The sequence below is a fragment of the Pseudopodoces humilis genome, chromosome 3 (genome assembly GCF_049639895.1).
Source record: "Pseudopodoces humilis isolate 2021_Gansu_Grassland_sample_001 chromosome 3, ASM4963989v1, whole genome shotgun sequence".
Lineage (NCBI taxonomy): Eukaryota > Metazoa > Chordata > Aves > Passeriformes > Paridae > Pseudopodoces > Pseudopodoces humilis.
In genome coordinates this window covers 53914297-53931422 of record NC_142202.1, presented here as the reverse complement: position 1 = coordinate 53931422, position 17126 = coordinate 53914297, and the positions used below count along the sequence as shown (strand labels likewise).

Below are 17126 nucleotides of genomic sequence, written 5' to 3'. Positions count from 1 at the left end.
AACAGAGAACTGGAACAAAGTGAAATGAGCAGCACTCTCAATTATTTTCAGTGCTGTGGTGGGTCATATGAAATACCTATCTTTAGTATAGATCAGAGGGCATGTTCCCACATGATGTCTCTGGTAATAATAGGGTACAAATACATAAGAGAGAATGTTATTGGTGTTAAAAGTAGTTTAAACATTTGCACATTGCAGTCTCCCCAACTCTTACAACTCAAAAATACAAATTATATTAATTAATAAGATTTTTCTGTTACATGTATGATTAGTACATTGTGAGCAAAATCCCACCTTAGAAGTCAATAGCAAAACTCCACTGACTTCAACAGGATCAGTTTCATTCCGTGTCTTATTAATTCAGTTCTAGTCATACAGTACTTGAAGTTGGCTTCCAGAATAGAAAGCATTTCCTTATTAAAAAAAACCCTGAAATGTAAACTAGTTTTGAGCCAATTTCAGATAGTTCTTTTCAGTTTGGGATAGGGTTTTACTAGGAAATTGGGGTCAGGGGTTGGGAGTGCTGTGGGGAGAAACCAAAAGAGATCTTAGATTGCACTGTACTAAAAACATACATAAGTTTAAATTTCAGAATTTCTTGCTTATCTCTTTGGTTCATAACATCTCAAAAATGGCATAATGGAAAAACTGTTTTGCTGGTTTTTATGATGAGCATATGCTAGCAGTCTAGGTGATTTAGTGGGGAAATTGCAAAGATATGTAACAACAGTTTTGGTATTCCATGCTAACATGTGGAGGGAATACATTAACTACATGTTCATTTAAGCAAGGAGACAGCTAGAATTTGTAAAAATACATTTGGTCCTGTCCTTAGTGCTCTTGAATGCAAAATGCATTCATTCAGAAAAACAGTGGGGAATGAAGGACAAGGATCCTGACCAGACTTGGCCTCTCTCTCCCACCCTCAGAGGATTCCACTTCTTCATTTAGCTACAGATTCTGTTGCCAGTAGCTTATTTACAATTTCCTAAATCTTACTCTGTAGTGGTACAGGAGGAATGTGAAAAATGACCCTTTCAAAGCTTTATCTACAACCTGAAGGCTAGGGAATAACCTGCAAAGGAGGTGTTTGGAGCATGAACTGCTGGGGCTAATGTAACACTTGGAGCCAGGTTTTCCAATTCATATATGAATGCTTACATCCCAAGAGCTATTACACAGCAGGTGACCTGTGTTGGTGGCTTCTTGTCCTCTGTGAGGTCTCAGAATTCCACATCTCAGTGGAGAGAAAGACACATTGTGTAGTCCCAGTGTCCTGCTGAGCATGTCCACAGGAGGGAGGAGCTCGGGCACATCGCTGTCATCTGCACTGGGGACCATTGGGCACGTTGGCACTGCATGTACCAGCGTCCTGGAGTGCTTTTAAAAAGGCACATGCTTCATTCCAAAGCGTCTGCTCTAAGCACTGAGTCACTGTGGCAAGACAAACAGACCTTCTTAGGTGTGGCTGCTGCCAAGTCATTTCTTAATGTATAAATTGGCCCCAAGGGTGGAATTTAGTACAGCAATTAGTTCATGTAAGGCTTGAAGTAGGTATTTCTCAGATAACCAGAACCTCTACAGCAAGTCTAAAAAAAATACTTTCGTACAATACAGTAGTTGTGGTTTTATGTGCACCAAAGTTGGAAGATGACTTTATGAATCCCAGAGCTGTTTTAACTTTCCCATATTGAACACAGAATTTTATCTGATCTTAACTCTAGTACATTAGTATACATTGTACAATGCTACTGAGCTACTGAGTTTCCAGGGGAGCTGTAACTTTGAATTTGCCATAGATCATATATTCAAAAGTCACCCATTTAATTCACATTTTTTGCTTCAGAGCACTCAGTGTGGTTTGAACTGTGGAACAAACTCCCACAGGAACTAAGGACTGCTGCAAACCTTACCACCTTCCCCTCAAAGAGCAAGATGTCTTTTTTTTTGTTCTGCCACCTTAAACATAAATACATTCAAGCTTGTATGGTTTAAAAACCACTCTGCTCTCCCCAAGGTAAAGCAGCTTACCTCACACAACGTTCCCCATTTGAGAGGGTGAGAAACAAAGAGGGAGTAAACCATAGGTGGCAGCTGTTAGTTACATTGCTTAATTCATTACAGAACAGCAGGGTAAGAACCTGCATAAACTAGAACAGAATGTTTGGATGTGACCATTTGCTGTAATAATCTCACAGTAAATTAAATGTAATAAGGATGATTTGGGAAGAAGATGGTTGCCCAAAGAGGACCATATTCCTGGGAATTACACAAAATATCAAATGCAGCAGATTGTTTTGTCCTATTAATAAATTTACTATCTGTAGCCTATGTCATATTATAAGATTCAGTATTTCAGACATGCATGCTTGCAGCATATCATGTTACTTTAAGAGTTTATTCAGTGCTTGTCTCTCAAAAAGATTCACAGGGTGGTTTTGAATTTTTTTTAAGATTTTTCTTCTTGGTAGACTAAAAATAAAACAGAAGTGAAAATATTTTAGTTGGTGAGGACTGTTGCCTTTTCATGCATGTCTGAAATGACCAGTGGAATTTAGTCTGACAGATGGAGGAGGAAAGGGAAAGGGAAAAAATTAGAGCAAGCATAAGAAAATTTAGCCCAAGGATAAGCTTCCTTTTAGTATTCATTTATAAGCACAGCAAAACAGAGGCTTAAAAAGAAAGCACTGGATCAAGCCTAACCATAGCACTGTGTGCCTGACTCTGGAGTCGGCACGATCCCTCTAGAACTAAGTGCCTTCAGCTTTTTAAATTAGTTTTCATCCAGTATATTTGTATTGTGCATTGAGTAAAAGTGACACATCTTTCCAAAATTTCTTTCAGAACTACAAGAGACACATGGATGGCATGTATGGGCCTCCAGCCAAACGCCACGAAGGGGATATGTACAACATGCAGTACGGCAACCAGCAGCAGGAAATGTATAACCAGTACGGCAACGCTTACACAGGGCCTGACAGGAGGCCCATGCAGGGACAGTACCCATATCCATATAACAGGGAGAGGATGCAGGGCCCAGGACAAATGCAGCAGCATGGAATACCTCCCCAGATGATTGGTGGCCCCATGCAGTCGTCATCCTCCAGTGAAGGTCCTCAGCAGAACATGTGGCCAACACGAAATGATATGCCTTACCCTTACCAGAACAGGCAAGGTCCAGGAGGCCCCGCACAGGCCCCTCCGTATCCAGGGATGAATCGCACTGATGATATGATGGTACCTGACCAGAGGATAAACCATGAGAGTCAGTGGCCTTCTCATGTCAACCAACGGCAGCCTTCTTATATGTCATCGTCAGCCTCCATGCAGCCTATCACTAGACCTCCTCAGTCATCCTACCAGACACCACCCTCTATGCCAAACCACATCTCCAGAGCTCCAAGTCCAGCATCCTTCCAGCGCTCTTTGGAAAACCGTATGTCTCCAAGCAAGTCTCCTTTCCTGCCCTCCATGAAGATGCAAAAGGTTATACCCACAGTTCCAGTGTCACAGGTCACAGGACCTCCACCCCAACCACCACCGATTAGGCGAGAGATTACCTTCCCCCCAGGCTCTGTAGAAGCATCCCAACCAGTCTTAAAACCAAGACGAAAGATTACCTCAAAAGATATTGGTAAGCATCAAAACAAAGCCTCATATAAATTGTGAAGAAAGGGACTTTGATTCTGATTTGATTTTTTTTTTTTTTCCTTTCACATTTTAAGACACTCTTGACAAATAGTGAGCTTTGGTAACTAAAATGTGATTGTCTTCAATAAAAACGTGATAACGTGTGCATAGTGAGGATGATAGGTAAAACTCATCCCAGACAATCTGACATGAAATGAAAGTAATATTTTATATGGAGACTTGAAGTCTTCATAAATGCATTAAAAATGAAGCTTGCCTCAGATTTCAAAATGAGATGTGTTGAAAGGTCCTTTAGAATGTCTTTTAAATTACCAGTACAGCATTTAGCTTAGAAAAGCTTTCCATGTTTTTGTTCCATGGAAGCTCATGTTGTTCTGCTGTGTAGTTGCAGTCTCTGCTTTTCTTGAATGATCCATTTAATCATGCCATAGTATTTGTCCTGGTTGTTTCTCCTCCACTTCTTAAAAAGATCCCCAAGGATTTTCTGATCTTAAATTTTAGTTACATTTCATCCATTCAAGTTCTCATAATTCAAATTTTCACATTCCTGACAGAGTATTCTACTTTTGTTTACTGATGAATTGGGCTAGTCAAGTTCTTTAAGTTTGTACAATTATTTCAGGTTCAGCAGAGTCGTGAAGAATGGCCTTGCTAGGATATTCTCCTGCACTAAGGCTTATCAGCACTTACAGAAAACTGAACAGAACTAAGCAGTGAAAATAGAGTCTTAACCAATTACCATTTAATTTAAATTTGCATCCTCAGAATATCACAGTTTACTCTTTCAGAACCCATTAACAGTCTCCAAGGATGCACTAATACTGTTTTACTTCTCCCTCTTTCTTTCTCCAGTAACTCCTGAGGCCTGGAGAGTGATGATGTCTCTTAAATCTGGTCTTTTGGCTGAAAGTACCTGGGCGCTAGACACTATTAATATTCTTCTGTATGATGACAGCACTGTTGCTACTTTCAACCTCTCTCAGGTAGGTGGGGGAAAGCATTATGCTTCTCAACTTTCCAGGGAAAGAAAAGTGAAATAAGAAACCTACAGAAATGCTGCTGGGTTTTCCAATTTATTCTAATTAACACATATTTTAATATTGAAAAACTTGGACTTGTTTATGATTGGTAACAGTAACAAGAGACAGATGTAGGTCTCATAAAGAGAATAAAGGAGCCTAAAAAAGGATGTTTCTTGTAGAAAGGAGCATGTAGGAATATAAGAATTTTAGCACTGCCTGAAGACTAATGTGTAAATTCACGCACATGATAGTAAATCCCTCAAAACAGCAGTATGTTAGTAATCTTTCTTAATCTGTGTTTCTTTAAAGACTTTGCAAAACTATATTAAACTGATTTGAAGGCTGTTTTTTGGTGACAGCTTACCCTGTTCTGTACTTCGATGTGAGACTGTGGGATTTTATTTAATGGCTTATTTTCTGTTTGGTTTCTTCTTCCAGTGAATTAACTTTTCACAGGAATACCAAATTAACAATTTGAAGGCTAAAATCCACTGTCTATTCATAGGATGCAAGCAACACAGGATTTAACAGTGTGTGCTTTTGCCTCACTGCCTCCCAGCATTTTTCAGCTCTGCTCTAATCATTTGCCTGTTAGGTGGTAGTAATAGATGGCATGCTGATAATTCACATCATCTAAAATTTGTACAAATTAAATATTCAGTTTCTCTCCTCCATTCATTTCTTGGTTACTAATAGTGTAACTCATCATTTTCTAAATATAATGGCTTTTTTTTAAAAAATACAGACACAAATGGTACATTACATCCCACCTTACTTTAGAACTAGGGATATCTATAGCATGATTTATCTCACCCAGAAGGAGAGATCTAAAATAGGTCAGATGAATCATACCCTAGAAATGGCCTGTAAAAGACCATTGATTATAAAAGGAATCGAGATGGTTATGTTAGGTGTGTGTCTAGAGTGGGTGTTTGAAGTTAAATGAGGTGAATTTCTCTGAATTCCGTCAGAAATTGTGTTAATGCATCCTATGCAAATTGCACAGAATACCAGACATACTGTAAATACATACATTCTTTTGTGATGTTTGCTTTGGGCTCTGTTTCCAATGGCAGCCAGGACCTTATGATGTCTGGTAACTCCTGCAGTTCTGATAAGCATAAGTTCATTCTAAGTTCTTTTAGAATCATAAGAGAATACAGAATGGACAAAAGGCTACATTTTACTGAAAACCCATTAGCCCACAATTAAAAAAAAATAAACTCATTAAGAGCCAGACAATTGGGCTGAATGCATCATGACAACAAAGAATTTTTAATAATAAAGCCACTAAGCATAAATTAATACCAAGTCCAGCTACTGCCTTTCCATAAGAAAGTGATTACAAGTTAATTAAGAAGATTAAACCTAAATGAAAACTGTTTCTGAAGGGTGACTTACAGCACCAGGCTCCAGTAACTACTTTAACTACTGCCAGACAGAAAATGGATCTATTCCAATAGAGATGAAATATTAATCTAGGATATCAGTACCTGGCCCCTGAACTGCAGGTTCCTAAATGACAGTTGGTTTTAGAGACAAAGGAGGAAAGGAAGAATTGCAAACTTTAGATATTTAATAAAAGTACAAATCAGAAGAAGTAGCCAAGTTAAGAACTTCAGTACTGTTTACAAAAAATGAAAAGTAATAGGCATTTCCAAGGGGGCAGAACAGCTAAGCCAGATGTCTGCTGTGGTTTAAAGGAGACATTAATAAAGTTCTCTACCTCTCATAGCTGTTACAGCTGAAGCAAACGGAGCTGTGATAGTTTGACATGATATACTGTTTGGGCAGACTCTAAAAGAATTTCTTTTGATTAACTTCTGCTGTGCAGGACCTAGCCACAATTCCACATCAGGATGAGAGAAATACTCACACATGTATGCATCAGTGTTCCTAATAAAATTAAATGCAGACAAAAATATTTATGTGATTTTTATGTTCTTTCTTTCTTTTTCCCTCAGTTGTCTGGATTTCTTGAGCTTTTAGTAGAATATTTTAGAAAATGCCTGATTGACATTTTTGGAATCCTTATGGAATATGAAGTGGGAGATCCAGGCCACAAAGCACTTGATCACAAAGCAGCCAAGAAAGATGATAGTCAGTCCTTGGCAGAGGATACTGGAAAAGATGAGAATGACGAATGTATTGACTATTTTGATGAAGATGAGGAGGAGGGGGAGGATGAAAAGGTAGAAGGAGAAGAAAAGAGCATTGTTTTTTCTACTCCTGGTGCCATTGCTGATCCAAGTGAGAGGCCAAAACAAGCCAGTAAATTTGACAAGCTGCCAATAAAGATTGTAAAGAAAAATAATCTATTTGTTGTTGACCGTTCTGACAAACTTGGACGTGTTCAGGAATTTGATAGTGGACTTCTCCACTGGCAGCTTGGTGGTGGTGACACAACTGAGCATATCCAGACTCACTTTGAAAGCAAGATGGAGATTCCACCACGCAGGAAAGCCCCTCCTCCCTTGAACTCTCCAAGCAAAAAGAAGGACCTTGAGGGGAAAGGTGAATCTGAGGAGCAACAAGAAAAGAGTATAACGGCAACCATTGATGATGTCCTCTCAGCTCGGCCAGGAGCATTACCTGAAGACTCAAACTCTGGTTCGCAAACAGAGAGCAGTAAATTTCCCTTCGGGATCCATCAAGCCAAAAGCCACCGGAATATTAAGCTGCTAGAGGATGAGCCAAGGAGCCGGGATGAGACTCCTCTATGCACCATAACTCACTGGCAAGACTCCTTGGCCAAACGCTGCATCTGTGTGTCAAATATCGTCCGTAGCTTGTCTTTTGTGCCTGGCAACGACACCGAAATGTCCAAACATCCAGGCTTGGTGCTGATCCTGGGAAAGTTGATCCTTCTTCACCATGAGCATCCAGAAAGAAAGCGAGCGCCGCAGACTTATGAGAAGGAGGAAGAGGAGGACAAAGGGGTGGCCTGCAGCAAGGATGAGTGGTGGTGGGACTGCCTCGAGGTTTTGAGGGATAATACATTGGTCACATTAGCCAACATTTCTGGGCAGCTAGACTTGTCTGCTTACACAGAAAGCATCTGTTTGCCAATTTTGGATGGCTTGCTGCACTGGATGGTGTGCCCGTCTGCAGAGGCACAGGATCCTTTTCCAACCGTGGGGCCCAACTCAGTTCTTTCGCCTCAGAGACTTGTGCTGGAGACCCTGTGTAAGCTCAGTATCCAGGACAATAATGTGGACCTTATCTTGGCCACCCCCCCATTCAGCCGTCAGGAGAAACTCTACGCTACTTTAGTTAGGTACGTTGGGGACCGCAAAAACCCGGTCTGCCGAGAAATGTCCATGGCGCTCCTATCGAACCTTGCCCAGGGGGACACATTAGCAGCAAGGGCAATAGCTGTGCAGAAGGGAAGCATTGGAAACTTGATAAGCTTCCTGGAGGATGGGGTCACTATGGCCCAGTACCAGCAGAGCCAGCATAACCTCATGCACATGCAGCCTCCGCCTCTGGAGCCGCCTAGCGTAGACATGATGTGCAGGGCAGCCAAGGCCTTGCTGGCCATGGCGAGAGTGGACGAGAACCGCTCCGAGTTCCTTTTGCACGAGGGTCGTTTGCTGGATATCTCAATATCTGCTGTCCTGAACTCTCTGGTTGCATCTGTCATCTGTGATGTACTTTTTCAGATTGGGCAGTTATGACATAAGTGAGAAGCCAAGCATGTGTGAGTGGAGATTAGAGGGTCACATATAACTGGCTGTTTTCTGTTCTTGTTTATCCAATGTAGGAAGAAGGAAAAAAAAAGAATCTTTGCTCCTCTGCCCCATTCACTATTTACCAATTGGGAATTAAAGAAATTATTAATTTGAACAGTTACGAAATTAATATTTGCTGTCTATGTGTATAAGTACATCTTTTTATTTTATTTTTTTTAACCAAAGTTGCTGTCTAGTACATTCAAAGGTCACACTTTTTTTTTTTTTCCATAGATTATCCTTTTCAATGTTCTTTTCCATGTTTGTATTGCATATTTTTTGGGAAGCGAACTAGTGACTTTTTAAAAAAAATGTTATGGCAAACCATTGTATGATGGGACAAAAATGTCACCACTTTGAAACAAAAAGGTGAAAAATAACCAACATACCAAGTTCCTGTGTGTTTTATTTTTTCAGATAAGGAAAAAATAAAAAAAAACTTGTATACCATCACCCAAAGCTCTGTGCAATAGAAGATTCTAGTGATGTAGGTATAGGGGATCAAGGAGGGTGTCAGTCAGTAGTCAAAATCCAAAACAATACTGATTTCTCCTCAGGAGAAATGGTTACATTAGGCTAGGAGCAAAACAAAACGAAATAAGTCAAGTTAAAAGATTTTTAAACAAAACCTGAAGTTAAACATCAATTGCTTCCTCACCAGAACTGTCTTGTCTACATATTTTCTTTTTTTTTGACCTTCCACAATGACAGTTCTTCACAATTCCTTTAATCATTTTTTAAAATATTTTTTTATTGCCTAAGGGCCGTGATGTATATAGAAGTTGTACATGAAACATACCCTCATTTTTTTTTTTTTAGTACAAAGTTTTTAGTTTCTTTTTCATGATGTGGTATCTACAAAGTGATAGTAGAATTATTTTTTCTTTCATTTGGGCCATATCTCCAAAAAATAATAAAAAAAAAAAAGAAAAAAGAAAAAACCCAACACAGAAAACCAACAACTGAGGGTAATGTACAAGTTTCTGTATGTATAAAGTCATGCTCTATTTCGGGAGAGCAGCCGATCACAATTTGCTTTATAAATCAAGGTGTGGAAATGGTTACGTATGGATTGATTTAAGAAAATGGTTACCAGTCTACAGACAAAAAATATATACAGGAAAAAAAAAAAAAAAGGAAGAAACACAACTTCAAAGATTTTTCAGTGACAAGAATCTGCATTTGTATTTCAAGATAATGTAGTTAAAAAAGAAAAAACTTGATGTAAATTCCTCCTTTTCCTCTGGCTTAATGAATTTCATTTATTCAGTATAAAATCTTTATATGTTCCACATGTTAAGAATAAATGTACATTAAATCTTGTTAAGCACTGTGATGGGTGTTCTTGAATAGTGTTCTAGTTACAGTGTGGGATATCGGAAAGCAAACTAATTACAAGAAAGAGCAATAATGATTATTCTCTTTCCCCTACTTTATTATTATGACCTTCAAAAATAATATGCTATTGTATTGCAGCAACTTGCTGTCCTTTTAGAAAAGCCTTCTCCCATCTCAGAGAAGTGTTTTTAATTATTATATATAAAACCATGAAGCCTCAAAGGGGAAGACATGGCTGACAAGTGATAGTTCTGACTATGCAGGTACCAGTCTCTGTGCTGTGTTTGGGGGACTGAAGGCGGATGTTAGAAAAAATGACAAAAGATTTTGTTAAAGCAATAACCAACTGGAAGAAATCGATCTGTATTCACTACCTGTAATTCTCTCTGTTGGTTAAAAGTGCAAATACCCCAGTGATGTGGGTATTTAGAATAAACACCCACCCACTTCTCGATACTGTATGTGTCATTGCATACTTACGTGGCCTCTCAGGCTGGGAGCCCCCCGTTAAAGTGGATCAGGCTTTAATAGAGCACATCCATCGTTATAATTGGTGGGAGATGGCCATTTCCCTTTCAGGAATTATCTGGTTTCAGATGCATCCACTCTCACCTGGTGATACCTTGTTGCTGAATATTGTTCAAGCACTAATTTTTGCTGTTTTATCTTGGATCATTGACTTTGTTAGTGTGATCATAAAAAGCTAATAATAATCAATTTCCCTGGAATTGCCACATAATTACACTGTTAGTGGATATCCTCCTCCCCTCTCCAATAACAATACGGAGGTACTTGAAAATTACAACCCCCTTTGGCATACTGCCCATTTTGTTCATATAGATTGCTGTAACATTAATATACGTCAGAGAATTTCAGAGACAGGTAAAGTACATACAATTATAAGCCAAGTTTGAAACGTGCCTCCCTAGTGTCACAAGAAGTAATTTCTCCTTCTAGCTTCTCCTACTCAGTAATCTCTCTACTCCTACATCATCTGCTGCAGTGGTCTGTCTTCCTCTTGCATATCACTGCTTTTAGAAATGTCTGGTGAATTATAACCCACTTGTAACTCTTCATCACAGGAGGCATATTTCAGGGATGATTTTTACAGTTTATTGCTGGGCAGTGTGAAAGTAGAATGCCCCACTAAACTTATTTCTTACCAATATTTTACTGTTTGATACCGCCCCATGGATACAACCAAGCTGTTAAATAAACCCTCTGCTGAGTGCTACACACCCCTTTCCGATCAAGGACAACAAAGGACGTCTGTTCTCTTCCCTCTTCAGCATTCAGACTCAGAGTCCTCTGGGGAAAACTACACCTGTGGCAAAACACTCTCAGCTGTCAGAGGCAGCATGTTAATGCTCTTCAGGACTGCTCTAAGCCTGCTTAAACAACATGGGGGGAAAAACACCCAGCCAGCCACATAATGTCCATATGTATGTGACATCTCCTGCCACTTTTCCAGCTGGGCCAAGAACTAGCTGAGGAAACACAGCACTGAAAGGGAAGGGTTAACAGTGTGGACTCTGCCTGAACATGATTTTACTCTGTTACAGTAAGAGTAAACAGTCTAAATCATTGGTTAGTGTTACATCACATTTATCAGAAGAAAGGGTACACGTAAGAACTCCAATTCCCTCTCTTGTCTTCATATGATTTCATCTTTCCCACAATGTTCTCTTAAGCCTTTGGAGACAATCTGCTCATGAGATTTATGCACTTGGCATGTTCTGAGTCCTGGCCAAGTTTGAACTGCTTTTGGTATTATTCTTACAAGAGGTATTTTTGGGTTCACTTTAGGAAGCAAATTCTACATTTTTATGCAGATGTGATCACTGTGATGAAGCTCAGAGTAGTTCTAACAGGATCGACTATTTGAGTTATTTAAGAGAAAGCAGCCAGATAGTATTTTAGGCACTAATCAACCGCAAATACTTGACTAACTAACTGAATATATAGATATGTGTAAACCTACGTGGTTCTTTGGCAGACCCAAGCAATTACTTACTTGCAGGTTGAAAGAGCACCAGTGTATCTTTACTGACCTTTAGAATCACTTCAGGGATTAAATGCCTATCCCCTCTGACAGGAAAAAATGGGTTTGTTTCTTGTTAACATAACTTCCTACACTATTCTTTCAGAAAACCCACAAAACAAAACCAGCACATGAAAATATCCTGCTCAGAAACTCCATGTTTTCAGCTACCCAAAATGAAAGATGGAAAAGAAAAATTCCTGTGTTCAAAAGCCTGTGGGTTTTCTCTTCCATCTTCTTTTGCTATTTCACACCACAATCTGTGCCATCACCACAAGACCATTGCCTTCTGGCATAGATACATCTAGAAGAAAAATTTACTTAATTAGAGGAATACTGTAGTAAAGTATGTACATGTGTCACATGTTAGTGATTGCTGTACAAGACTTTCACAGTGCAACACAGGCTACACTCTTACTTTACAAATAATATGAAAATACCTCTTAGTAATAAAGAGGTGTAACTGAAAAAAAAAATAATTACCATCATCTCTGTTGTTCTCCCCCATAGAAGAGAGAGGATTGTAGGTATTAATACAGTGTAGGGCTCAAGCCAACTTGAAACTGAGCTGAGTGGCACACAGTGAGTTCACCTTCCAAGAAGCCGTGAGTAGTTTCCTTACTCTGCAGGCAGTGATGTGATGTACCTAAGAAATAATACACACCTGCTGCCCAAACACTAATAACACTACCAAGAAGTCAGTATTTTGGGACTTTCAACTAAAAGCAGTCTGAAATTTTGAGTCCATAGAAAGATGACTTCTATCACCTTTGGCCCAGAATTATCAAATATGCAGAAACCATGCTCACAGAAAAAACCACAAGGCAATCCCTGCTGCAAAAAGTTTATTTTCCAAGTCATGAACAAGTAAATGCAAGTGGGAAAATAGGCAAAAATAGAAACAAAAGCATCAGTAAGCCAAAAAGGTACTACTCTTGAAGCAAAGCAGAACTCAGAGATCTACAACATGGCCCCATGCCACTTTAATTTTCTTCAGGATATGTTGTGAAATTTCAGGGTGCTCCCTGCTTGTTTTCTCATGAAATCGTACAGTTCCCCATGGAAAATTCCTTTGCATCCATCCCGCACAAAGATTATTTTTAAGATTACTGAGCATGAAGAAAGGAGAGGAAAAATATGGGTGGGAAAAAAGGGTGAAAAGGCATGGTCATTTGGAGAAAGAACACAAAGCTGAAAGGAAAGCTTCTTATGTCCCTTACTCTATTTTTACGTTTATGTCATTCCAAAGAAACAATTAAACCAAGCTAGAAGAATTTGGCATTTCATTGGTGGCTGGTATAAATACAATGGAAGTAAAAAAATTTTTAGTTGGGACCAAGGGAAGGAAAGTATGAGCCTCCAAGTGTAGACTGGTAAATTCAAGTTTTTCTTAATTGCATTTACCTTTCAAATCCTCAAGACAGCAGGAATGGAGAAGGATTAATATTGTCTGCATTGTTAAATCCACCCTCAGTTGTTTATTTGTGCACTGTCAGAAATGGGTTTGCAAAGTCTGGCCATCCTTTCTGTGAGCGTCAGTATCTGCGGATACAGGAGACAGCTGTTCTGGACTGCATACCAAATACAGCCTGTCACGTGCCTAATCTATTCATCTTGTACTTCTAATTACTAATTCTAATACAAGCTAAAATGCATTTCATTGCAATGCCCTTGTACAGTATAAAAAAGTGTTGGTTTATACTTCGCATTTGTTTTAACTGGCATAAACTAATGAAATAGCAAGATTTTCATCTGATGCCCTCACAGAGCTACATCTTCCCCTGCATTTGTTAATTTACTTATTCTGCCATTACTCAGTATATATTGCATTTCCATTAATTAAGCATAATTATTTACACTGAAAGGGTGATGCAGTGGAATTGCCTATCTAGCAGGGCAAATCCCTAATGACTTGGGCATCTCTACAATGTTTATTCAGGTCTGTAAAGAGACTCCTGAAGGACAAACATTCTGAGTTTTGCTCCACTATACAGCATTTTTAAAAGACAACTTGATGTATTACCATGCCAGGAGAAAGATATGTTTACCTAACATGAAAAATACATGCTAGATAAAGCTTATAGTACTCCATGATGCAATTCTACTTTACATGTAGTAGTTTGCTTACCAGTTCTGTGCATCTTCAACTGAGAAGAAAAACAACTAAATCATGGTTTGCCATCAAATTACAACACAAAATTGCAAAAGCAACTATTAAACTTCCTTCCCTCTAAGAGAATTTGGAAAGAAACAATGTTCCACCAGATATATCACCACCAGTGAAGCTTACAGTGGACTTCTTCAAGAAGATTCCTTTTTTGCTTTTTAATACAAAAGATGAAGCTTTATACATAGTGAAACACAAAAACTGAGAAATACTGCTATTTAAGCATAAAGTCTCATCTGCAGAACCACCAATATGCACTTTCTATGAAGTTAGGGAAGACAGACTTGTAACAAGTTATGTGTTATCAGTATCCTAAGTCCACCTAAAAAATAAAAGTACATTTCCACCCACTTTGTATAGGCATGTATATTTCACTAGTATGTGTCTCACAGTGGAGGAGAAGCTGTTCTTCTCTTTTGTTCCTTTTTTTTCCTAATATTTACTCCCTAAACCTCTCATATTGCTTCCTTCCTTTCCCCTATGCATTAGTACCAAATTGAGAGTCCTGTTTTTTTAAATAACTGAATAGCCTAGGGTTTGTCTGTTATTGATACCTTCTAATATACAGAGGGATTTATTTATTGTGCTGAATTAAATCACCAGCTCTTGAGACAGTAGTGTCTCCCAAAGATTCTTATCCTGCAGGGAAAAGTTACTACAATGGCTCCCAGCCTTAATAGTGCAGATGTGGTCGAGATCTGCCAAGGATGGGTAAAGAGGAGAAGACAGCCTCAAGTTATACTTTTGACATCCTACATCTTCAAAAGATGGGCTTGTTACTTACAGTAAGCATAAATAACCAACCTTTCCAGTCAGCTGCTGTAACTTCCTCAGCTTTTATATTACACAGGGTCTTTTGTGTAGAGATCTTGCTTTAAATATCAATAAAGCTTCCCATTCAAAAGCACTTAGATGTATGACCAATGTACCCTGTGAAAATAATATTATGGCCTCCATAACATCAGCTCATTCAGTAGTGGCTCTTGCATTTTTATCAACCTAGAACATTCCACAACATGTATATCTTGTCCAGGAAAGCATGACTAGCATAGTATAAGGAAGAAAATAAAGCAGTATGTACAGCTCACATCCATTAAACAGCTTATTTTAAGCAGGAGACTTTGAATCTGATTTAGTTAGCTTGTTTTATCTTCAGCTGGAGCTGTGCAAATCTTCAGGCTGTGGCCTTACCTGAGGAGGTTGCCATTCCCCACCTGCACCTCCTGGAAGTTACTGGCTCCCTGCAAACACAGCAGCTCTAGGGTACTGTTTCTAACCTAGCCCAGGCTGGGTTAAGCACTTTATGCATTCAGGTGTTTGGTTTGCTCAGTCTTCCACACAGAACATTTTGACAGCTGCTACAACCACACACTCAGAGTTATTCACCCATTATACTACAGACAGGGATTTGTTGCTGGCTCCAAACTCTCCAGGAGCTAGTAGATTTGATTTACTTCCCAGAGCATCTCAAAAAATCGTGTAAGGGAGAACTAGCATGCACTGGACCTTCAGCCTGTTCTCACAAAAAGTGGCACATTTTCTTAACCCAGGTACAGGCAGAGGATGTAGTGCTGGAGTGATAAACTCATGCTGAAAGGGGACTACTAAACATACTGATAAATCATTATCCAAGGACATTTAAATGCTCTTTAATTCCTCTTATAGGCAGTCTAATCTGCACTTTTTGCTTAGTTTGTAATGTCTGGAGATGCTATTTATGAAACAATACATTGTACTACAAGAACACAAAAAAGGCTTCTCATTTCCCTTCTGTCTTGTATAGTGGGACAGCCAACAGGCGACCAATCCATCACAAAGGTGTTGCAGCACCCAAAGGCCATGGATACAGTTTTGGGCAGCAGTGCCATCGCTTAACAGGCATGAAAGGAAGCCAGTGAAGCCCTCTTCTGTATGAATTTGATATTTCCATCAGTAGCACTCATTTGCCTTTGAACAGAAAGTGGTTGTGGGAGAGAGGGTTGTTGCAACAATTCTTGTTTCAATTTTTAAATATTTAATAGTCATTTCAATGGGAAATGATACATGGATGAAAAAACCGAGAACTCCTCCCAGTCATACACTGAAACTCATACTCTCTGGGACTGAGATCCTTTTGGCCCTGCTCTCATAGAATGGCTTGGGTTGGAAGGAACCCTAAAGATTGCCTAATTCCAACCTGCTGCCATGGTCAGGGACACCTCCCACTAAACCAGGTTGCTCAAAGCCCCATTCAACGTGGCCTGGAACCCTTCTAGTCACGGGGCACCCGTGGCTTCTCTGGGCAGCCTGTGCCCAGAGAACCTGTGCCTCACCACCCTCACATAAAGAACTTCCTTATAGCCAATCTGAACCTGCTGTTTTTCAGCTTAAAGCCATTATCCCCATCCTATCGCTAAACACCCTCATATAAGTCTCTCTCCAGTACCCTTTAGGTACTGCAAGGTTTCTATAAGGTATCTCCAGAGCTTTTTCTTCTCCAGGCTGAACAGCGCCAACTCTCTCCACAGGAGAGATGATGCCCCATCCACCCTCTGGTCACTTGGTGTCCCTCCTCTGAGCTGGCTCCAACACGTCCATGCCTTTCCTGTGCTGGGGCCCACAGAGCCGGACGCGGAACGCCAGGCAGGGTCTCACCAGAGAGGAGAGGGACAATCACCTCTCCCGGCTTGCTGGCCGCTCTCCGCCCTCCTCCTGCCCCTCGCGTCCCGCTGCTTTCCCTCAGCGCTCCCCCAGCCGGGCAGGCCCGGCCCAGGCAGCCCCGAGAGCAGCCCCGGCCCCTCGGCCCCGGCTGTGCCGGGAGGGCCTGGCCCGGCCGAGCTGCCCTCGCACACGCAGCCCCTCTGTCCCCAGGACAGCGTGTCCCTTCCAGAATGCTGTCCCTGCTCTCAGCCGCACAGGGTGCCTTTCCCCCCCCCCCCCCGCCCTTCCAGCTGCAAACACACAATTCAATTACCACCAGCTTAAATTTATTGTTTAAAATGGCACTTGGGTTTAATGCTTTTTCAATACTTCTTTGTCATTTGAAATCAATTCATAAAACTCTTTGCACGTATTATTTAAATTAACTTTAATTCCAAGCCTTAGCGGAATCAATATTTAGCAGGTTGCTGCAATCCATCCCGGTCCATTGACGCAGGGGGAGGCAGAGCCTGCTGCCCCACAGGCCGCCCCATGCC

General features: G+C 40.2%; 1 protein-coding gene across 4 annotated transcripts in view; it reads left to right on the top strand.

Annotated features, from left to right (window-relative positions):
* The window catches only part of ARID1B (AT-rich interaction domain 1B), a 326152-nt gene extending 316426 nt beyond the window's left edge, over positions 1-9726 (top strand). For all 4 annotated transcript variants that reach the window (XM_088052482.1, XM_088052481.1, XM_088052484.1 and 1 more), the window contains 3 exons: positions 2845-3634; positions 4504-4634; positions 6638-9726. In XM_088052482.1, the coding sequence (XP_087908608.1) occupies positions 2845-3634; positions 4504-4634; positions 6638-8350 (2634 nt within the window). In that variant the 3' untranslated portion in view covers positions 8351-9726. The remainder of the gene's footprint in view (positions 1-2844; positions 3635-4503; positions 4635-6637) is intronic.
* The last annotated feature ends 7400 nt before the right edge of the window (positions 9727-17126 follow it).